At 42.0% G+C, this 23,965-nt stretch overlaps 1 protein-coding gene across 1 annotated transcript in view; it reads left to right on the top strand.

The window, feature by feature from the left end:
* Nucleotides 1-23,965, top strand: part of reln (reelin) — a 135,069-nt gene that overhangs the window by 11,739 nt on the left and 99,365 nt on the right. Inside the window, exons 2-3 of the mRNA XM_079447181.1 lie at nucleotides 8,236-8,343; nucleotides 23,600-23,735. Coding sequence (XP_079303307.1) covers nucleotides 8,236-8,343; nucleotides 23,600-23,735 — 244 coding nt within the window. The remainder of the gene's footprint in view (nucleotides 1-8,235; nucleotides 8,344-23,599; nucleotides 23,736-23,965) is intronic.

The following is a 23,965-nucleotide window of genomic DNA, read 5'->3' as shown; positions in this document are numbered from 1 at the left end:
TAATAGATTTAGCATTAGTTTGTGACAATGATGCACATGTTATCAACCAACTAATCAGCTGAAACATCTGGTGTACACCTGCTCTTAACACCTGTTTCAGACGCTAAATAAACCAAAGTCCAAAATCTTCTCTAACTAAGCCACACTGGGTGATGGTCAAAGCCATTTTCGATCACATTGCTCTGGGAAAATCATGTGTAGAAACAACCACAATCACCTGTTAGTCACTGAGCTAAAACAAGGTTAATAACCATTGCCACTAAAAAAAACAGCTGTCCAATCAAAGTTAATTCATGTGCTTCACTAAAATCACTGCGGCGATGACGCTGTTTCCCAGCTGTCCTTTGTGCTGACTGAAATACAAGCATGAAGATCAAGATACCATTTAGGGGGCATTCGTGGCCTAATGGATAGAGAGTTGGACTTGTAACCCGAAGGTCGTGGGTTCGAGTCTCAGGTCCGGCAACCACGACTGAGGTGAAACCCTAGAGCAAGGCACCGAACCCCTCAACTGCTCCCCGGGCGCCGCATTGATGGCTGCCCGCTGCTCCAGGTGTACCTGGATGGGTTAAGTGCAGAGAACGTCCCTTGAACGTCCCTTTCCCCCTTCCCCTTTTAGTGGGGAAGTCGTGGCCTAATGGTTAGCGAGTCGGACTCGTAATCGAAAGGTTGCGAGTTCGAGCCCCCGGCCGGCAGGAATTGTAGGTGGGGGGAGGGAATGTCCAGCGCTCTCTCCACCCTCAATACCACGACTGAGGTGCCCTTGAGCAAGGCACCGAACCCCCAATTGCTCCCCGGGCGCTGCAGCATGGCTGCCCACTGCTCCGGGTGTGTGTTCACGGTGTGTGTGTGTGTGTGTGTGTGCATTTGTTCACTACTCACTGCTGTGTGTGTGCACTTGGATGGGTTAAACGCAGAGCACCAATTTCGAGTATGGGTCACCATACTTGACAATACGTCACGACAAAACAAAGAAAAAAACAAGCCCTGGCTGAGTTTCTGTGTGTTCACAGTGAAATTCCCAATAGTTTCCTCAGCGAGTTTGGAGCTTGTTTATGCAACAGAGCTCTGGGTGTTCAGTGACTATGTGAAAGTTTTATCTGTCCGTGAGGAATAGATGCAGCTCTGGAGAAGGAAATGTTCTGGCTTGTGTGGAGGGCCGTCAGGGGTCGAGAAGAGCCAAACTGACCTCATTTAGACATTCCCTGTTTTCTGCGAGGTTTATCAACAGGTGTAAGATTATCCATCGGTCTGTCTATCGTCATTGCATTGAATGTTTTAACTGTAAACTGCTGCAGCGTTTGAGCACATGGAAGTGATTAGAGTCGTCTTGCTGAGCGCAGACATTCAAGCTTGTGCTGGCAGAGATCCTGAACCAAATAATCCTGAAAACTCTCATTTTTTCCCTCTCATGAATGCTTGTTAGTTTTGTCATTTTCGATCACGAGGAAAGAGAAAAGCAACACTGCAGTGCAAATGGATTGGGTGTTTTTTTTAAAAGAGGGGTTAGAGTAGATTTATTTGCATAACGCAGCACGTTCTCTGCTTATCACGCTGCCAGAATCCCTTTCCGTCAGCGTCACGCTGTGGGAGCGTAAACACACGGGAAATCTCACAGAGATGAAACTTCAGTGACTGAAGACTGCCACTGACTCCAGTAGCTCTTCTCTTTATTTGAATATTGTCAATGCATTGCATGAATTCATTTTTCGATTGCAGGAAACATTCCAAAGAATACAGTTCACCTTCAGTTCATGTTTTTAACTTGCCAGAGTGCATCTGTGCACTTTCACAAATCAATGGCAGCCGTTGGTCAGAATTTTTTGTTGTTGACATGACCTTTCAGCTTCGAGAATAAAGCTCACTGATGCTCTTGTGTCTGCACGTGAGCAAATCCCTGCATCTGTGTTCAACATCCAGTTAAAGGCTTTCCCAGGAGCAGCACAGGGAGGCATTCATGCTTTCTGTCATACTTTTGAAATTACAAGGTTAAGATACAAGAGCATCAGTGATGTCAGGCACTGACCTGTTGACAGGAGCAGTACCCTAGAAAGGACATTTTGTACCTTATCCTTCCCGAAAAGGTTTGTGGTAAGAGTACATGTTACTATTCTAAGGTACTAATGTGCACCTTTTAGGGCATTCGTTTCAAACTCAATTCCTGGAGGGCCACAGCTCTGCACAGTTTAGCTCCAGCCCTAATCAAACACACCTGATTCAGATAATCAAGGTCTTCAGGATCACTAGAAACTTTCAAGCAGCTGGTTGGAGCTAAATCTGCAGAGCTGTGGCCCTCCAGGAATTGAGTTTGAGACCACTGTTTTAGGGGTAGATAAAATGTAAAAAAGAGCTGATAAAATGTAAAAAAACTATAACTTGAATGCAATGTAAGTCGCTTTGGATCTCCGACCCTGCTCCATCACACCTGCCTGGTTACCCTGAAGATTAGCAGGTTCAGGTGTGTTCCGTTGAGGTTACAGCTGGAGCAGGGTTGGAGACATACTTTCTCTTACAGGTAGACTATCCTTTTGACCAGCCCTGAACTTCCCAATGTGGGCTATGAGGCATAAATGGTAAACATTACCATCTCATTACTCTAGTTGGGGTTTTGTGCAGGCCAGTTCTTCCCCACCAGACTCAGTAAACCACTTCTTTCTTGTGCACAAGGATACTGACATGATGGAAAAGAACCAGCTCCACAAAGCCTGAAGCATTTGTATGTGTAAGATTAAGAAATTACTGGAAACTTTCCATCTACTTTTGGCCATGTAGTGTATCAAGAGTTGAAGAAATGGAAAACAACTCTGCTGAAAAAAACAATAGACACCATCACAAAATTTGTATTGGTTTTAATGGAAACTGCAATGGTCCCTGTGGGTCTCTACTGGTAACTGGTGGCTTTCTATTGGTGGCTTGTTAAAACCACTAAATCCTAATGGAACATGTCCCAAAACACAGTAGAAAACACCATTTTTCAATGGGTTTAATGGTTAAAAGTTGATAGTTTGTAATGGTATTTGTATTGGAAACCATTAGAATTTCTGTGACGGTTTCTATTGTTTTTTCACCAGGGAAGTTTGATGCCTGAATAAGTTGCTTACTTATTACTTATTGTAAGCCTGTTGATAACAAGCCTAACACTGGTCAGAGAGCCAGTAAATGGTCTCTAGCTCAGTGCGGTTATCTTGGGTCAAACGGTCTGGGGAAATGTTGTTTTTGTAGTTCTCATTAGTGTCACATGTGCAAGAATCCTGCTCTGTTTCAAGAGAGATATTAACCAGATCAGAGGTTGCACAATTTAAAACTGGCTTTCCATAAAAGCTGCTTGTTTTAAATGTTGTAAGCTTTCAGTTTTCCTTATGGAATAACACAATCACCTCTGCCTTCTGTTTTGTTTTTACTGGTGTTCGGAGCAAATGTGAAGGGAGGTTAGCATCTATTAAGAGGTTAGGAGCATAATTAAAGAAGCTGTTACTCAGGAAGCCGACCTGTTAATGTTTGTTAGAGCGATCGAGTGTGTTTGACAGCAACAGGCCCTCGCAACAGCAGATGGAGCGGCCAGCAGGGCAGAGAGGCGATAGAGGGTTACGCAAGAGAATCATCACAGTTTGAGAAGTGCTATCCAGCTGTCATTGACACACCTAAACTCATCACACACTCCACACTGATGCTGATTGATACGGCGCGGCCCGGCTCGGTTCAGCAGCATTGGACCGGAGCGGCAGGGAGATGGCTCTGAGACTGGCCCGGCCGGGGAAACAGATGGTCAGAGTCACTGCTGGTGGTCTCTCCCCGCTTCCGGCTTCTCAAGGGCACACCAGGTTTCCAGTGGGATGTCAAATGTGGCTCAGATGGCCACGGGGTGACGTTTCTGTCATATTGCCTGTATCTTCTGACATACACAGAGGTGGAAGTGTGGCACTGTGGTTGTGAGGCTGCTGACGTGTCATTTTCCTAAATCTGCGGAGGGGTCACAGGTGTGTCAGGCTGGAATGACACCTTTGTTTATGATGGACAGAATCTGGAGTTCATACGGGGTTTTCAGAATCACTCTCTGGTTCCAGACTCTCATCTCATCTGTGTCGCTGATCCTAGTCTGGTTTCTCTGCTTAAAGATCTTGTGGAGTTGTTTTTCTTTTTCTGTTCTTTGGCTTCCTTTGCCTTGCTCACTGGAGTAGCTATACGGTCAAACCAAAAAATATTCACACCAGATATAATTTTTGATATTTTTTTACTAGTGGGTTCAGGACACTATAGTTAATTTATGTAATAAAGTAAACTGTGACATATTATACCCAAAATTCTTCATACAGTGGACTACCAGTAAATTTTGGGAGCAAAAACCACAGACTGGACAAAATGAAACATTGCTTGGTAATTGGTTGACCTAAATTAATTGTGTTCTTAAATTTAACAGCTGACAGTTTATTTCATTACATACCTTTCTATCAAAGTTATCTGACATTATTAAGATGAATTTGTTCTGACAGTTTAACTCTGAGTTCTTGTCATATTTTAGTACCATTTTCTAAACTATAGCGAATAAACTGTGATAACGTGAGAAATGTTGAAAGTGTCTGAATAATTTTTGGTTTGACTGTATTTCACGAGTTCACACTTACATATAATAAATAGAATAAAGTTTATGCGTATTTGGCGTGCTGTCCGAGGGGAGGGCTCTGAGCTCTGAATTTTTGGCCCGAACCCAGAGTACCCCCCCCCCCCCCCCCCTACAGATTAGAACAGGAATAGTTGTACGTGCGGAGAAGGGGTGGCGGAGGGATGCTGGAAAACTGCTAATGAACAGAGGTAAGTCTGCTGTGTGTATATATATATATATATATATATATATACACTCCTCTTATCTTGTTAACTGGGTTGATCACTGATTGCTCTCCTCTCGTGTTAATTAGGTTAATTATCTGAACGTGCTCCTCCCGAACTTTGTTAATAAAACATCATATAAATGTTGTGCTCGACTAGGAGCGACTGTTGCAAACCCATTAAGGTTTGATATTCATGGCACACACTGGCAGGCGTTGTTCCTCTGCCATGCTGTTAACTAGGAGTGAGGTAATGCACAGCCCTGCCAACTGCTCTCGCTTCACTCTTCTGCTCCTGCGTCTGGCCTTCAGGGTGCCACCAGGTGCTGCTCAGATGACGGCACCACACATATAGAGCCATCCACGTCTGAACCTGTTTCAGAAAATGGTTCGAGAAGCATCGTACCTGCGCTTTGTCCCAACACGGCCCTTCCTTTTCTGTTTGGTATTCTTCTACAACAGAAAACAGCCCCCTCTGTTAATGTCAGCGAGTCCAGGGATGCTTTCCAGGCCCGAGGTTTATCAATACTTGAGCAGCAGCGTGGCGGTGAGTGTTGGTAATGAGGCGTACTACATCGCACCATCTATATTGCATGATGGACAGGACGGCATGAGACAAAGAGAGAGCGGCTGGATGGACAAGAGATCAGTGTTGCGTCGACGTACCTGCCGCATCTCCATCTCCCAGCGGCACGTCATCTCTCTTTCTGCTAAAGACAGCCAAATGTTGCTCATCGGGAGAGTTTGAGTGTGTGCGGGTGTGGAGTGAATGTTAAGAGTTCTCATCAAAGCACAGCTTTTCGTGCATGCAAACCCCCGCAGGTGAATACGTCTGTTTTTATGAGTTACTCTTACCAGGTTCTCCTCTTTTCTCCTCCCTTCCCCCGCTTCTGCTCCCCTTTCAGATGGATTTCTGAATTATTTACGTCTTTCATTTTCATCGATCACTGTTTTTCCACGGGCCTCTCCAGACGTCCCTCCATCCCTGTTTTCTCCCTCCTCCACCATGCTGTTTGTTGCTCATAATAACCTCTTGGCCCAATCGCTGGCGTTGCACTCCCACCCGCCTTCGAATGCTTCTCCTGCATGAAAAGCGCTGCGCTCTTGAGGGAGCGATGCTTTGAGCCTCGAGGTGCCTCGTGTGAGGAGAGCGAACGCTACTCGGGCTCTGAATTTGTCAACATGCATGTGCATTTTCTTGACGTTTAAAGGAAGAGTTCACTCAAAAATTACAATTCTGCCAATATTCATTCCCTTGTTATTTACTCGTTGTATTTGCATAAATCTTTTAAGCGCTTTTAAACTCCAAAGAGGATAGAAATACTATTAAAGTGACTTAAATGCAGCCAGTACGACTATGTGTGCTATATTCACTGTCTTCTGAAACTGTATGACAGCTTTGCATGAAGACAAGACCGAAATTGCCATGCACTGACAAAATGTCCACAATGTATTTCTCTCATTGGTATCATGACCTAATGTGAATGAACTGTATATACAGCCAGCACCCGGATCTGTACACACTGAGTTGCACTTGGTTAGAAAGCGAGGTTAGGAATAATGCAGTTTAAAAAAAAAAAAGGGAAAAATGGAGAGTGAGAGGACTTGATATTACACTGGCAGTAAGAGGATGAATTATTGAAGCTGGCATAGGGGGAGAGAGGCAGGAACGAGGGATATGTTTTTAATCCGGAGTGTATCCACGTCTAGACATACTACACACACTCTTACACACACAGAGCGCTCGCGCTTCTCCCTTGAGTACTCATAAAGAATTAGAGAGAGTCTCTAGTAATTTGTTTTTAGAACTAATGTTATTAATAATAATGATTTTTTTGACTATTTCATGTCTGCCTGGGATTTTGTCAAACAGTTGGTTAAACCAGCAGCAGGCTTTCAGAGCGGATCTGCTGTTGGCTTGTGGTTTTGAACCTTGTTTCTTGTCAGAAAAATGCTTGTCTCAACAATTACCAGTCTATTCATGAAGTACTCTATCTTTTCACTGAACGAAGAGCACTTTTACAGCCCATCTTCAACTGCACAAGCTCCACTCTTAAACCTAAAGAAATTCCAACATAATAGAAGATTCAGCACAAACACGTCTGCTCTTTTGTCATGTTGCTGAAAAACACACATAATTAAAATAACACATAAACTCAACATTCACTCTCCCAAGCCAAGAATGAAAACACTCTGCCCAGTTTCAGTAACGCTACATTGTAATGCCAAAAGAAACAAAAGCATGCAATGAAACTAAGTTGTGAAAATGTTCAAGAATGGTGTTTCATTAGCTCTTTTTCATTTTAATTTTGACTAAGTAGCATTTTTTTTTTTTTTTTTTATTATGACTGCATGTGTCTTGGTTACGTTTGCTGTCGTTTGGTTACTACAGAGTCAGAATGTCAAGGTAGTCTGTTTTTCCCCTTTTCTGTCAATCTCACACTCTTTTAAGATGTATTTTCACACAGTGTTTAGTGACATCTTCACCATGCGAACATGTCTTTTTGTCGGCTGCCGTCTGGTGAGGTGTTGCGTTCGCCTCCTGGACACACATCTGCTCTCTCTCAGCTCTTCAGGAGGATTCTGGGTTATTTTCCATTCGGTGTCTCTGGACCACATCTGTGCCATCCTGTTGATTACTACAGACATTCATTTTGCCTCGTTCCTCAATTTGTACAAATCAATGAGAAACACGCTTGGAGTAATGCATGCGTTTACTAGGGAATGTATGTGTGCTTGTAATTTAAATTGTAATTAACAGTAGTGAGTGTGTGGTAGTGAGTAGTGAGTGATGGACTTGAGGAACCAATGTAAAACCATATTCCATTTCCATTTGATGCTTTTTGTGTGGATTTGCAGACCATTTGTGAGAACTGACAGATTAATGAGCCGATCATTGCGTTGCCTTCTCTCATGTAACATTACACCTGTTTTCTGTCACTCGCCCAACACTATAGGACTTCGGAGAGAGCACCATGAGCTCAGATATGCATCCTCTTCCCAAATGTTATGTGCCGCTGTTGCCTGTTGGACTGTGTATTTTAGAACAAATTCATTTTGTAATTTTTGCTTTCATTTATTTTTGTACTGTATATTATTTACTCTGATCTTGATTTTTCTAAAATTAACCATGGTTTTACTACAAATAAAACCAAAAAACCATGGTTACTATAGTTAATCCATGGTAACCACAAATTAACCATGGTTGCTACACTAACCATAGTTTAACCATGGTATTTGTAGTAATTTAACTGTTTTCTTACTTTGAGTACCAAAGCACGTTTCCAAAGGCCTCTCACAATTAACTTGTGGTAATTTGTCATCATTGTGGAGTATTTTTTGCTGGGTTTTTCTCAGATCTCATTGATCAGTGAATTCTGACCCTCTGTTTCTCCTCTCTGTGTATCTGCAGTGACGATCTCCACCAGTACTTACTTCGATGGGCTGCTGGTCACCGGTCTCTACACCTCCACTTCTGTCCAGACGTCTCCCATCCCTGCGTCTCCAGCCTTTGGCTTCGGTAAATCTTGAATGAGTCTAAAATTAGATTAACAGAAAAATCTAATTATATCAATGAATGTTCATAACCTGGGATGAGTCCATGCGAGTATTCTGGGCTGACATTACAGGGTTTGGAGGAGAGTGAACGTACTGCACATCATGTGTTAGATGAGTGCAGAACCGATGGACTGGAGTATTGTTTGAGGCTTGTTTAATGATTCTAAGAAACACTGATATTCTCCTCTGTGTGTTTGGTGTGAGAGCTTGTGTAATGTGGACATCATTGGCTTTTATATTCTTAAAAGTGGGTCTGAAAGAGGCTGGAGTGGGTACAAAAGATCCAGATACATGCACATAATCCAGACCTTATGGTGAAGTCTAGAAATCAAATAGATATTGAGGATGTATTATTCAACATGGAATATTACTGACACTGCGGTTCCACAGTATATCTTTGAAGAACTTTTGTATACTTGTTGAAGAGCTGCAGGATTTTGTTAGGGGCTGATTATAATTACAGTGAGAGAATTAATAAAAATAGCAAAGACCTTGCTCTTTCTCATTTATCAGAAATAAGTGTTCCTGTTTTTTTACTTCCTTTTATTTACACTGAGCTTTTCATAAAATAAACTGTTCCAAATCTCTTTAGGTGAGAACAGAGCATTAATACACCCAACATTCAATATGCAAGTTTTGATGCTGGTTATGAAATTATGACATGACTCATGAATATTAATTAGGTGATGTTGTTAGGTAACCTTCCTGGTACGTCTGCCTACATAATCTATTAATATTCATAGGCCAAGCATTAAGCGTAGTTGGTGACAATCCAGGTAACTAGCATCCACTTACCAGTGTCCGGCTTTCAGAATGAGAATCAGAATCAGAATGAGCTTTATTGGTCAGGTATGTTTACACATACAAGGCATTTGTTGTAGTGACAGAAGCTCCACAGTGCAACAGAAAGACAGCAACAGGACAGGACACAGGTAATGAAAGAATAATATACAAATAGAGTGTACAAAACAGCAAAAACACAATATATAATACAGACAACTGTGTATGTACAGGTCAAGTATGTGCAAATTAGAAATGAGAAAATAAAGATAAAATTAGTGAGTGTGGTGAATGGATAGTGTATTATAGTTGTGTGTTCCACGTTTATTGTTGAGTGTTCATGAGATGGATTGCCTGAGGGAAGAAACTGTTCCTGTGTCTGGTCGTTCTGGTGCTCAGAGCTCTGTAGCGTCGACCAGACGGTAACAGTTCAAAGAGGGAGTGTGCTGGATGTGAGGGGTCCAGAGTGATTTTACCAGCCCTTTTGCTCAATCTGGATAAGTACAGTTCTTGGCGAGTGGGGAGAGTTGTACCAATGATTCACTCAGCAGTCCGGACTACCCTCCGTAGTCTTCTGAGGTCAGATTTGGTAGCTGAGCTGAACCAGACAGTTATTGAGGTGCAGAGGATGGATTCAATGATGGCAGTGTAGAACTGTTTCAGCAGCTCTTGTGGCAGGTTGAACTTCCTCAGCTGGCGAAGAAAGTACAACCTCTGCTGGGCCTTCCTGACAATGGAGTCTATGTGATTGCCCCACTTCAGGTCCTGGGAGATGGTGGTGCCCAGGAATCTGAATGACTCCACTGCAGTCACAGTGCTGTTCATGATGGTGAGTGGGGGGAGAGCAGGGGGGTTTGTCCTGAATCCACTAAGGTTAAGACTGCACCAGACAGCCAGCTCCTTAACCTCCTGTCTGTAAGCAGACTCATCACCGTCCTGGATGAGGCCGATCAGTGTGGTGTCGTCTGCGAACTTCAGGAGCTTGACAGAGGGGTCTTTAGATGTGCAGTCGTTGGTGTAGAGGGAGAAGAGCAGTGGGGAGAGAACGCAGCCCTGAGGAGCTCCAGTGCTGATGGTTCGAGTGCTGGATGTGAATTTGCCAAGCTTTACTAACTGCTGTCTGTCTGTCAGGAAGCTGTTGATCCACTGGCAGACGGAGGTGGGGACGGAGAGCTGGGTTAGTTTATTCTGAAGGGTTTCCGTGGTGATGGTGTTAAAAGCGGAGCTGAAGTCCACAAACGGGATCCTCACATAAGTCCCTGGTCTGTCCAGATGCTGCAGGATAAAGTGCAGTCCCATGTTGACTGCATCATCCACAGACCTGTTTGCTCTGTGGGCAAACTGCAGGGGGTCTAGTAAGGGTCCAGTGATGTCCTTCAGATAAGCCAAAACCAGTCTTTCAAATGATTTCATGACTACAGACGTTAGGGCCACAGGTCTGTAGTCATTACAAGTCCAGTAATTTTGGGTTTCTTTGGGACGGGGATGATGGTGGAGCGTTTGAAGCATGAGGGGGCTTCACACAGCTCCAGTGATCTGTTGAAGATCTGTGTGAAGATGGGGGCCAGCTGATCAGCACAGGTTTTTAGACAGGCTGGTGACACACCGTCTGGGCCTGGTGCTTTCCTTCTTTTGTTCTTCCTGAAGACCTGACACTCATCTTCTTCGCTGATTTGAATCGTAGGTGTGCGAGAGAGAGGGGTTGTTGGAGGTGTGAATGGTTGTTTGGAGAGGTGTTCAGGGCGGGTGTGGGGTGATCTTTCAAAACGACAATAAAACTTGTTCAAGTTGTCTGCCAGTTGTTGAATCTCCAGAGTGCGGGGGATGGTTACTTGTAACTGGTGATATCCTTCATTCCTAACCACACTGAAGCAGGATCACTGGAAGATATTTTTTTCCTGAGCTTGTCAGAATAATTCCTCTTTGCCGCTCTGATCTCCTTTTCCAGTGTGTATTTGGCCTGTTTGTACAATACTTTATCCCCTTTTCTGTGAGCATCTTCTTTGGCCTGACGGAGCTGTCTATGAGTCCTGGTAGGAATGCACATATCCTCACAGAAACTGATATAAGATGTTACAGTCTCTGTGAGCTCGTCCAGATCAGTGGCAGCGGCTTCAAAAACACTCCAATCCGTGAGAGAGAAAAAGGCTTGTAGATCCCGCTCTGTTTCATTAGTCCATATTTTAACAGATCTTAATACAGGCTTTGCAGATTTAAGTTTCTGCCTGTAGGACGGAATAAGATGAACCAAACAGTGATAAGAGAGTCCTAAAGCTGATCGTGGAACTGATATGAGTGATATGAGTCCTTTATTGTTGTGTAACAGTGATGCAATATATTACTGTCTCTGGCGGGACATGTAGCATGCTGTCTGTATTTTGGCAGTTCGCGGGAGAGATTTGCTTTATTAAAGTCCCCGAGAATGATTAAAACAGTCCGGGTGTTGTTGCTCACTCTCTGTGATCATATCAGCGAGTTTCTGTAAAGCTGTGCTCACGTGCGCTTGCGGTGGAATGTAAACACTCATGGTGCATTCACACCAGACGCGAATGAAGCGTTAAGCGCGAGTGATTTACATGTTAAGTCAATGCAAAGATGCGAATAGACATCCTGCGGCGCGATTCGCGCGAATGAGGCGGCGCGAATGGCGCAATTCGAGCGTTTGATGCACAAGTTGAAAAATCTGAACTTTGGCGGATATTCGCGCCACGTTAACCAATCAGGAGCTTGCTCTAGTAGTGACGTGATTACGAGCTGAGGCAGAAATCAAAACAACAATAGAGGACAAAATCATCATCCTGTATGTGGATACCCGGAGCTGTACCATAGACCAAAGATTACCTGTTAGATTTACCTAAAACAAATTATGTCTTATGTTTATCCACTACAGAGACATCAGAGCCAGCGGCAAATGTCAGAAGGACTAGCCGAGGTTATGCTCCTCTCTTCAGGATACATGAGCACGAGCGCCCGGTGATCGCCTGGAGCTCACGGCTCCGAAATCGGTGAAGCACATTTTCAAATAGGCGCTGTTTTTATAAATAAACCGCAGATTTGAGTTTTAAACAACTACATTCTCAGCTGAAATACACGCGTCCAGTGTTTCCATAGCACATAAAGGACTGATTTTATTTGCCAAATTCTATACATATGCTCTCTGTGGCAGTCATACCTGTGCCGCCTGGCAGAAGCCCCGCCCATGACGCGAATTCGAGTCTGTTGTGCAGTGAATTTCACGCGCGAATGAAGCGAGTAAACCCAAAATGATTTATTCGCGCAAGTCGCGACCGGTGTGAACACACTGTCACGAGAATGAACGAGCAGATCTCCCGTGGCGAATAGAACGGCTTGCAGTTAATGAAGAGGGTTTCTAGATCTGAACAGCACATCTTCTTTAACACAGTTACATCTGAACAGCACCTCTCATTGATGTAAAAGCACGTCCCGCCACTGCGTGATTTCCCCGTTGATTCTGCGTCCCGATCTGCTCTGATCAGCTGATAACTAGGCAGATGTAGCACGCTGTCCGCTATGTCGCCATTTAGCCAGGTTTCCGTGAAACACAGAGCAGCAGAGTTAGAAAAGTCCTTGTTTGTCCGGGAGAGCAGAAGGAGTTCGTCCGTTTTGTTGGGTAGAGAGCGGAGATTCGCCAGATGGATGCTAGGCAACGCTGTTCTAAATCCACGCTGATGAAGCTTCACGAGCGCTCTGGCTCTCTTTCCCCGCCTGCGCCTCCTGTAGCGTTTGACCAGAGCTACGGCTCCACCAACTACAATGTCCAGCAAAACGTCCGAAAAATCTAAATCCGGTAAAAGATTTTGTGGTGTGTTCTGCCGAATGTTCAGCAGGTCATCCCTGGTAAAACTGATCGTATTTGAAAAACAAAAAACAGGAAAAACAAACAAAAACAGTACAAACACTGAAGAGCAACGCACAATAGCTGCCATCATCGGCGCCATTTTTCCTTCCTTTCAGAAGATCAGTTAGCTCCATTAAATTAACTGAATGGCATTTTATGCCAAGTTTAATTAATCTCAGAAGGGAATGTGTTAATTTAACTCAGCATTGATGTTTCTATAACGTTCTAATGAATCCTCGCCAGTTCCATTACAGTCCCGCTTGGGAAAACTGGCTCTCTGTTGAGGTCATCTCTGTGCCCTCTACAGATTCAATGAGTTATAATGAAACACAGCTTAGAAGTCATGCTGAGAGATGATGCCAGCGCAGATACTGTATCAGAGGCAGCTGTGATGTGGCCTTCATTCGGTGTACACACACACACACACACACACACACACACACATGTTGGTTTTTGTGGTTTATGGGGACTCTCCATAGGCGTAATGGTTTTTATACTGAACAAACTGTGTGTGCTATTGCCCTACACCAACCCTACACTTAAACTTAGCCCTCACAGGAGACTTTGTGCATTTTTAGATTTTCAAAAAAACACCATTTAGTATGTTTTTTAAGCCTTTTGAATTACGGGGACATAGGCAGTGTCCTCATAAACCACCTTCATATTGTAATACCTCTGTCATACCCATGTCATTATACACATTTCTGTCCTCATAAAATTTGTCACACACACACATATACACACATACACATATATATATATATATACACAGTGCTTAACAAATGTATTAGACCATCAGCACTCAGTGTAAGGTTTGTGCCACAGCTAAACTAACAGTATTGGAGATCAATCTTTGTGTTTCTGTAATGGTTAATCCACCAGCATGTGTAAGCTGTTGAGTCACAATAGTTTTTCTAATGCTAAAATATGACTATTGTTGTTATCCATGATTTTCTAATTAATTGTTTTGCAAGAAAGACAGAAAAAATTGTTTATTCTAAAAATTATTATTATTTTATTATTATTATTATTATTATTATTATTATTGAGATGCGCAGTTCAGCTATATTTTAAAACATGAATTAAACAGTTTTAAACATTCCTTATCGTTTGTCAATTTAAAAGTGTTTTATTATTTCTATTTTTTGTTCACTACTAGTGCTCCATAGTTTGCATATTGATAGTGAATTCTGTATCTGAAATCGCTCTTTATGCCTTCATTCACTGTTCCTTACATTACTGCACTAATACAGCGCACTGAACGAGTGAATGCAGTATTCACTGTAAACTAGCCGTTCAGTGTATATTTGAATGTATACTCATTGTTGTCCGTTATGGGACTGAATGAGTGAGTGCACTTGATAATGCGCTCTATAGTTTCAGACACCAGTACAGTATAGTGTAGGGAGAGATTTCAGACACAGCCCAGTGTGCAAAGTTCAGTCTGCCATAGATAGGTCCTCTTGTAGTTTTTCATCATTAAATCTGTCTTCACCTCATCAGGACTGTCTGGTACGGGTCAGTCTCACACATTCACTGGCAGGCAGATCATTAAGGTCCTCTCACACCATTATCAACACATTTCATCTCCACCCGAGCCACCGAAATCACAAAAGCCCCTGAACACTGAGGAGAGAAGCATGATTAAACAGTTATTCAGCATAAACACTGTGTCTCATTCATTAATCGTCCACAATCTAGTGTAAGCAGGCGTAAACTGCTCCTTTAGTATGTAAATGAAAATATTGACATTCGTTTCCATGCAAATACACCCCTTTCTATGTAAATTAGGCTCATTACAGATTGGGCTTTATTCATAAATTCCATGCTGTTAGTTCAGAGCAGTTTACATCACACTATTACCGCCTGATAAAGCAGAAACGCAGGAGTGTTTGTCAAACAGTGTGTGCTCGTACCTTTGCTCAGTTTCTATTTCATTGTGACTAATGACTGTCAAATAAATGATGTCAAATACTGGATTTATGATGAGGACAGTGACACTATCTTTGATGTGTGTCAGATGGAAGAGAACTGGGACAAACGTTAAGAACAATAGAAATGCGGACACTGGAAGACAGGTTTTATCATTCTCAAAGGAAATGTAAATGATGTGTTTTTGAGATACATGTCAGTGTGCAGAGCTGGGTAGATTACTTACAAATTGTAGTCAAGTGAAGTCTAGTTAGTAACGTAATCTAGGTTACTTGTTTTAGGTAATGTATTCTGACTACTTTTAGATTACTTTTATCTAATTAGTTTTAAATTTACTATGAAACACACCATACTGATATAAAAAAGCAAAGAGAACAAAGATATATTCCTTTATTTTAACATTGCATCACCAGGTCTTCCTAAACTGGGTTTAATGCAAAAACTGCAGTGGGTTTGTGAGTTGATAAAAAGCTAAATCATAAATTTAGTTATGACATTTACACGACTATTCCATATTGCGAATAGAGTCAAATGGTAGCTAAATGGTATGACACACAGTAGGACTGTTAGAAAGGAAAATTAAAAAGGAGAATTAAGGAGAATCAATCAATTAGGAATGATTTACTGCATATTGTGAGTAATATATAATGATGTAATCCATAAAAAAGTAACCGTAATCTGATTATGAGCATTATGAAATGTAAAAAAACTGTAATTACGAGTTCTTGATTTTTGGAATCTGATTGTGTAATCCAGATGTAATCAGTTTCTGTAGTATGCCAGTCCTGCCAGTATGTTGTTTTTGTTCATGTGAGGTGTGCTCAATCTGTAGTAATAGCTAGTAGTAATAACTGCAGGATTGCTGTGTTTGTGTGCTTTGAAAACATGGCAAGCCGCAGCGATGCTGATCTTGCAAAGGTTTCGACTTCTTTTAAACAAAGTGGACCCAGAGTTTGTGTCTGCAAAATGTGTTAACATGAAAACAAAACAGTTTAATAATGGTTCATTTATAGCCAGTGAACTTGAATGTTAACACAAACAACAAACTGGATTCTTCACACCCAAATGAATGCTAAATGTGAACAGTCTTAAGTTTCAGATTTAATTACACACTGCAGCTTCTTTGCCGAAAGTTATAGTTTCTTCCAATGTCATTATCACCATCTGTTCCCAAAGGGTTCTGAAAGGGTGAATATCGCATCTAGTGAAAAGAAACAAAAGAATAAAAGAATACAAAAAAATTATTAATGGAGTGGATGAAGTGAAGGAGAAAAAAATGGAGTAAAACAGAGAGTGTTTGTCAAGCAGGAGTGGGTGCCATTTCCTGTATTTACTCTCTGCTTTCATTTGCATGCTGCTTTATGCCATCATTCTTGGTTCACATTGTGTGTGTGTGTGTGTGTGTGTGTGTGTGTGTGTGTGCGCTCATGCTCTCATGGGGTTGAAGAGCTGTCAGTCCCTGAGAGACTTCAAAAGCTCAGCAGCTCTGTGATCAGTCTGCTCTTTGACTCCTCTGACAGGCCCTCAGCTACACACACACACACACACACACACACGCACACGCACACACACTACCGCTCACCCACTCGTGAACATTTTACACATGCATCTCTGTAACTCAGTGCTGTAAAACACATATAGCCTGTAGACACTCATAGCCATTAGTGCCGGCGTTATCTGAAACATGCTGTAATTAATTTATTTCTTCAAGTAACACACAAAGTCATGGAACAGCTGGGAGTAACAAAAAAAGTACTGTATATCTGCTGTGTATCTGATTTCCACTGCATTTTATACAAATAATATATATATATATATATATATATGCAGGGCAATTAAGTGACACAATAACTAAATGTAACAGAGGAGCGGACATTAAATATATTTCTAACTGTAATTCATGAATGTGTGTATTCAATTATACCCCTCCATTCAGTTGTCTCTATATAGAGTAATGTAATTGTGCAGTGTTTATTACAGTGGACGTGAGAGCACAATGCGCTGCAACTTAAGAAAACACATGCAAATAGAAAAAACACCAGCAAATTAAGAAAACATCTTCATCAGTTTGACAGCACATGCTACAAATAGTCAAAATACAGAAACGTGCTGCAAGCAGCACAGACAACAATGGAAATGTTTCAAGGGGACCCCACAACCCTTACGAAAGTCAACAATGGCTTTATTATAGAATGTGTAGCGTTTTTGGCTTATTAATTACCATTTGTATAAGTATTTGTATACCATTCGTTTAAGTATTTCACACCTCACATGGAACAAGAGTCAGTTTTATTACCGTTACTTTTCCTAAATGAGATCCTTTAATGACATATGCAACTGACGCAGCCTCTGAAATGAGCGTGAGAGCGCCCTCCGGCTTCGAGTAGGAATGAAACACACACTGCATGAGAGAGTTTAGCGCCCCGTAATGTTCACATCACCTCGTGCTGGAAACAAATGAACTGTCTCTTTGTATTTAAAGGGATAGTTCACCCAAAAATTACAATTCTTTCATTAATTACTCACCCAGATGTCGTTCCAAACCCGTAAGACATTTGTTCATCTTCAGAAAACAATTTAAGATGTTTCTGATGAAATCCGAGAGCTCTCTGACCTTCCATAGACCGCAAGGATCCTACCACGATCAAGGCTCAGAAACGTAGCAAGGACATCATTAAAATAGTCCATGTGACATCAGGCATTCAACCGTAATTTTATGAAGCAACGAGAATACTTTTTGTGCGCAAAGAAAACAAAGTAATGACTTTATTCAACAACTCTTCTACCCCGCGTCACCCTGGCACATCACGATGCATGCGTGTGCATTCCTCTGCAGGTAAACAAGGCTTAGCGCATGTGTGTTCTTCATCAGCAGCATCACGCACATGCGTTGTTTACGTTCAGATCAAAGCACGTCGGGATTCTCTCCAAAATGGCGCTAGGGTGATGCGGTGGAGAAGAATTTTGTCAATGCTGTTGGTACCTTTCTGGGCCTTGATCGTGGTAGTTCCCTTGCTGTCTATGGAGGCTCAGAAAGCTCTCGGATTTCATCAAAAATAGATTGCATCTAAACTCTGCGGGGCTCCAGCCACTGGTTTATGCAAACAAAAACTCATTTTATTGGTTGATTTTAAATATAAAACTTGGTGAAACGATTTATGTGTCAGTACTTTTTGAAAATGTCCAGCATTTTAACAAAACCGTGATAATACCGATAACCGTGATAATTTTAATAATTCACTATAATCACGATAAGAAATTTTCATACCTCTATTTTCTTATCTCTAGTGGAATCTTTAGGACGTGAATGTTCCAGTGTTCAGGAAGTGTTTTGTGATTGAGACAGTGATCTACTGAACTAGGATGTGATTGAGACGCAGCCACTGTTAGTCAGTATAGATCCAGACCTACCATTCATCACAGTGCACTGACAATACACACATCACTCTTCCTCCTCTCCTACATGTTTTCTAGGATGCACTTTCACTTTCTGATCAATTTTTAAAGTTCCTCTAAGGATAAAAGAAGAAGAGCCCTTGAGAAAGGCTCCTAATGGAGGAGGAATGAGGTGCACTTTCCCAAGCTTTAAATGGCTCGGTTGAAAGCAAAACCATCCTTAAAGTTCTGCTTCTAAAAGCCCATCCGTCGTGAGCATCTCATCCTGTCATCCGGTTTATATAAGGCATCCATGAGAGCACTAGTGACCCAAATGTTGTTGGAAAAAAAGTAGTTTTTCACTTATTGGCACCATGACCCTGATTTGTTAATTGCATGTTTCCGGCTGCTGGCACGAAGCTGTCCCGGAGGTGAAGCGCTTCAGACGCGAGGCGTTCTCCAGGCCTGCCCTGTGCCACCTGTCTCAGCCGCTCGTGTCTCCCACCCGTCTCCGCCAGCCACGCCGCTCCTGTTTGTTTGCGGCCTCCGAAGGGAACGCAGCGTCGCGGCCGTCGCAAATTAGTACAAGTCAAGTCAGATTAATTAATTTCTAGCTCGCACGATTAGTTGAGGAGTCACGTCAAATTAAACTTCAAATTAGCGCTAATGCCTCCCAGGAGAGGCCATGTAAAGAGCTTCAGCTGCGTCCGTGACGGAACAGGCCCTCTGGCGCCGTGGCTGACATTTGACTTTGCTTCTGTCTTTCATCTCAACTTTATTCTGATCGCGATTCCTTCTGAAAGTCATTGAAACGGCCATTCTGAGCTGAAGATAGCGGAAAATAGTGGAAGACACGAATCTGATAAAGAAGCATTTCCAGTGCTGGGTAGTAACTTGCGTAATCAGATTCCAAAAATTGAGTACTTGTAATTAGATTAAATTACATTTCAAAATACTCATAATCAGACTACAGTTACTTTTTTATTGATTGCTTGATTACATATATTCACACAATAGCAATAAATTATGAATAATTTATTGATTCTCCCTAATCCTTTTTCATCTTTTACATTTTACTTTCTCAAATGCTTACATGACATCCAGGTAAACAAAATATTTCATTTTTAGTATGTGTTTTATTTTGATTAAAATTATTTATTTAAATTTTACATTTTTATGACTTAATTAATTATTAGCTTTTCATTAAACTCAGAAAGCCCCTGCAGTCCCTTCATAACCCCCAGTTTGGGAAACCTTGACAATGTAATGCTTAATTCTTTTTATGTTGTTAATAACAATGAATGAAACATTTTCTTTGCATGTTGATATCAATATGGTAGAATATTATCCTATTTAAATCAATGTGGTAAACAGGTTACGTTAAACGTAATCTAAAAGTAGTCTGATTATGTTACCTAAGATGTGTAATGTAATGGATTAAATTACTAACTACAATATTTGTCATGTAATCTGGAATCAGTAACGTACTACAATTTGTAAGTAATCTTTCCAGTTCTGAGCATTGCACAACAGTTTCTGAATGGACACGGATATGGATGGATAAACGGCATTTCAGCTGAAGAGCGTAAGACAAGACAGAAAGTGAGAGGAGAGAAGTGAGATCAGAGGAGACGAGACAACAAAGAGCTTCAGAAGATATGTTTCTTACTGTCATCAATTAGAAGTCAAAGTATCCACCCAAGTTTCCACATCTTTTGAAAAGCAACAAAACAGATTTTTTACTGAAAGGAAACTTTTTTTTTTTTTTTTTACACCAGCACTGCTTTGGAGGTCTAGAAGCCACTTGACTTAAGTCACAAATGTGATTTCACATTATCAAAGGTTTGACAACATTGGCTTGTTCCTTGACTGGGAAAGATGCTAGTCATCTTCCATTTTGCCTCTGTTGTTGCTTTTACACATTTTGAGTAACTTATGTTGAAGGCATGTTAAGGCTGATTATTTTGAGATATAGAGACAGATGGGATGTTGAGCGATAGAAACGGAGAAATGCTCCAGTTCCACTGCGAGACAGCAGGAAATGAAATTAAATGACCCAAATTAACTGCTGTATAATGAACTATTGAACCACACGCTTCACAACATCATTTTCGGTGCAAAGACAAATCAAGATTGACCCAGCACCGATTGGGGTTAAAGGTCATGGGTCAGAGGTCACCTCACAGCTGCAGTAGATGTTTGTGTGCGGTAACAGCAATGATAACGATACTTAATGATCGCCAAGATCACGTTAGAGACTACACTATTGTTATCAAACAGAATGCTGTAGATTAATGATTTATTTTTTCAGATTCACTGGGATCGGCTCCAGATGGCCAGTCCAACACAGAAAACCCTTCACTCGTTTCTACTGTATTTCTATAGTATCAAGGCTCATTGGGCAGCTGGTGCAGATCCAAGTCCACAGATCAACATTCAGAAAGTGAAAAGATCAAGAGCAAAACAAGTGCAGTGCAAAGGGCATCAGCCGCAGCTCAGTGCATGCATGCTGCAGTGAATAATATGATCGGTGATTATAGACACGCACACACACACACACACACACACAGAATCTCCCAGGTGGCCAAATTGTCTTCTGGCCAATAATCCTCTCTGCATTGTGTCGACCCCCACTCCCGCGGCCCCGGGCTCCTGCGTCTCCGAGTCGGGCACACAGCTTCTTCCTGGCAACACAAAGAGCACTTCTGTCATCGGCATGACAATGGCAGTGTAGGATGATTGGCAGATTATGAAATGGACCAATGGCAAAGCAGGGAAGGGTTGCCAAGTGATCGAGAAGCTTCTGGACCTCCAGTTTCTGACCTCGGGTCAGTTTCTCAGGGGAACAAAGTGACTTTTGGCCAGAAATTCCATATAACGCTACACTACATCAACGACGTGATGTTCTCCGTACGTCTTTCTAGGAAGGCCAGACACGTCTAGATCTCACTAACCCACCCGTTCACATACTGTATGTTTGATTAATAAATATTCATACCCTGCTGTCGCATGATGGATGATGAGTGAGTGGAAGCTATACACCGAGACTCAGAGAGTCGGAGACGAGGCCGCATGGGTGGTGCAGGAGGTTTCAGGATGGAGAAAAGAAAGCCTCTTTTCTTGAAGTGACACTTGATAGATGAGCAAACATCACTACAAACCCTCAGTGTCAACAGACTGTCAACACTTCTATTGAAAACACTACATAATGCATTTAATTAGCGATAGAAACGAACACTTTCCGTTTAGAGATCAGTCAGTACATGTGCACAAGTTTAGTTTTCACATTTTCGAAAACGTTTGTTAATGACTCGTTACGTGTTGCCAAAACCATAGATTTGAGCTTCTATATGGCAACACTGAGGTTAACAGTAATGAGTCAGGCTGTGCTTTATTGTACTAAATGTGTTGAGTTGAAATTATGAATCTGCATTTTAATGAGCAGCAGTGAGCATCATGCGTGCCAGTCTGTGCCACCCCGTGCCCATCTGTTGTGCGTCAAATCATCTTTCCTCTCGTTTTAGAGGCCATTTGGAGTGAAAATCTCAGACGAGGCTATCGAACGGAGTGTGTGTGTGTGTGTGTGTGTGTGTAGGTGAAGGCAGGGAAGTGGGAGGGCAGAGGACTTTATTCAGCTCAAGTGCGGGTGGCCGTGGGAGATCGCAGGTCGCTCGACTGCCATTAATCACGGCCGACAGCTCTCTAGTTTTCTATCTGCATGTGAAAGAAAATGCACACATTGTTTATGCTTTGACTGGTGCCATTATTTCAGTCCTGTGAGAGAAGTTTACTCTGGATATCATAAATGAAATGGAAACAATCAGTTTTCTCCTCGAGTGAGTGATGATATCAGCACACTGGAGACCTGTTAACACTGACATGAGATCATCCGCACTAAACACCGAGAACTGGAGAAATACAGACGTCTCTGAGTTTTCAGGATGGCAGTATCGCTCGGTCTTTAATGCTGTTTAATCAGGGGTGTTTTTCACGGTGTTTGGGTCTGAAACAAATACAGAAATAGAATTGTGACATTTTGGCAGCTATATCAGACACTTCCTGCCTGTTCTCTATCCTCTGTCTATCCTGACTTAAACCAACTATTAGAAGTGCAATTTTAACTTCTGAGAATTAACGGACCATATTTATGCAATAATGCAGTAACATTTACCATTTATCTGCACATATGTATGTGACGAGGCTTTTAAAACAGATGCAGGAAAACTGGAGGTGCATCATCTCGTTCTCCAAACAAGTATTACTGTATGAATACTTCTGGCATTTCCATCACCGGTTTTTGACGTGATCGTTGTGTGTCATGTTAAGAAAGACAACTTGAAATCTAATTTGAGCAGCCAGAGCTTCAAAACTGAGATCCATCTGGAAAAATCTGATTCAAACTGCATTTCAAACCATCTACAGTATGTAGTATGTGGAGTCAGATTTGATTTACACCATTTCATGTGTGTGTGTGTGTGTTTTTTTTGCTGTTCAGACTTTCAGAAACCCATCTGGATAATAACTGGATATGCAAAAAGTCGAAATTTTGCTGTCAGATTATGGGGAAAAATGTCCTCACATAGATAGCGATATCTGAAATCCTTGACTTTGTGGGGACTTTTTTTTTTTGCTCCCCATGAGGAAAACCGCTTATAATCCATACAGAATGTTTCTAGAGAATGTAACAATGCCTGTAGTTTTGTGTGAGAGGTTTAGGGGTAAGGGGATAGAAAATACAGTCTGTACAGTAGAAACAAATTACGCCTATGGAATGAACCCATAAAACATGGAAACACAACTTGTGTGTGCGTGCGAGTTCATGTGTGTGTATGTTCTCTGTTCCTCATTAATTGTATTTTGACATTCTGTTTTTCTTTTTAGTATTTTCAGAAAGAAGTGTGACAGGAACCGTAGCACAAACACACCACTGACTGTGTGAATGTGAAGAGAACTGCACTGTGTTTTATTCGGCTCACATTTTGGTGCTTAAAGGAATAGCAGGATTTATGCATTTGTTTCACAATTATACGTCATACATATGAATGGAAAACAATAATTGTTAATTCGAAGCTCTGCTGGGACTAGCATGACCTCTTGCTTCCACATATAAATATAAATGTAATGCAATACCTTCCGGGAAAACAACTTGCAAACAAAAACTTCTTCGTTTCCATGTTGCAGGCAAACCGCTTGTATTGTGTTGATTTCCACAAACAGTTGTGAGGTTTTGAGCTCGCATGTCAAACTCTGTCTTCCTGTGTGTGTTTGTCAGGGGTGATGTCAGACAGGCAGTTCGGGACTCAGTTTGTGTGCAGTGTGGTGGCGTCTCACGTCAGTCACCTGCCCTCCACCAGCCTCAGCTTCATCTGGATCGCTCCTCCGCCCGGCACCGGCTGCGTCAACTTCATGTGAGTCACGCATCCAACATACACAGCTCATGCAAACTACACGCCTCTATTTCAGGAACGAGGAACAACTCACAAAAAATCTGACATCATGAGGCACATTCTTCGCGAGCGAGTGAATACTGAGGCTCACCTGAGAGATTGTTGTGTTTGCGTAAAACATGCCCGGCCCACTTCCAGAAGCCAAACCCTTCTCTGATGTAGGTTTGCATGCAGTTTCAGAACAACAGAAG

The sequence above is a fragment of the Barbus barbus genome (assembly GCF_936440315.1).
Source record: "Barbus barbus genome assembly, chromosome: 22".
NCBI classification, from domain to species: domain Eukaryota; kingdom Metazoa; phylum Chordata; class Actinopteri; order Cypriniformes; family Cyprinidae; genus Barbus; species Barbus barbus.
Note: the sequence above shows the minus strand (reverse complement) of the source record. Positions and strands in the feature narration are given on the sequence as shown.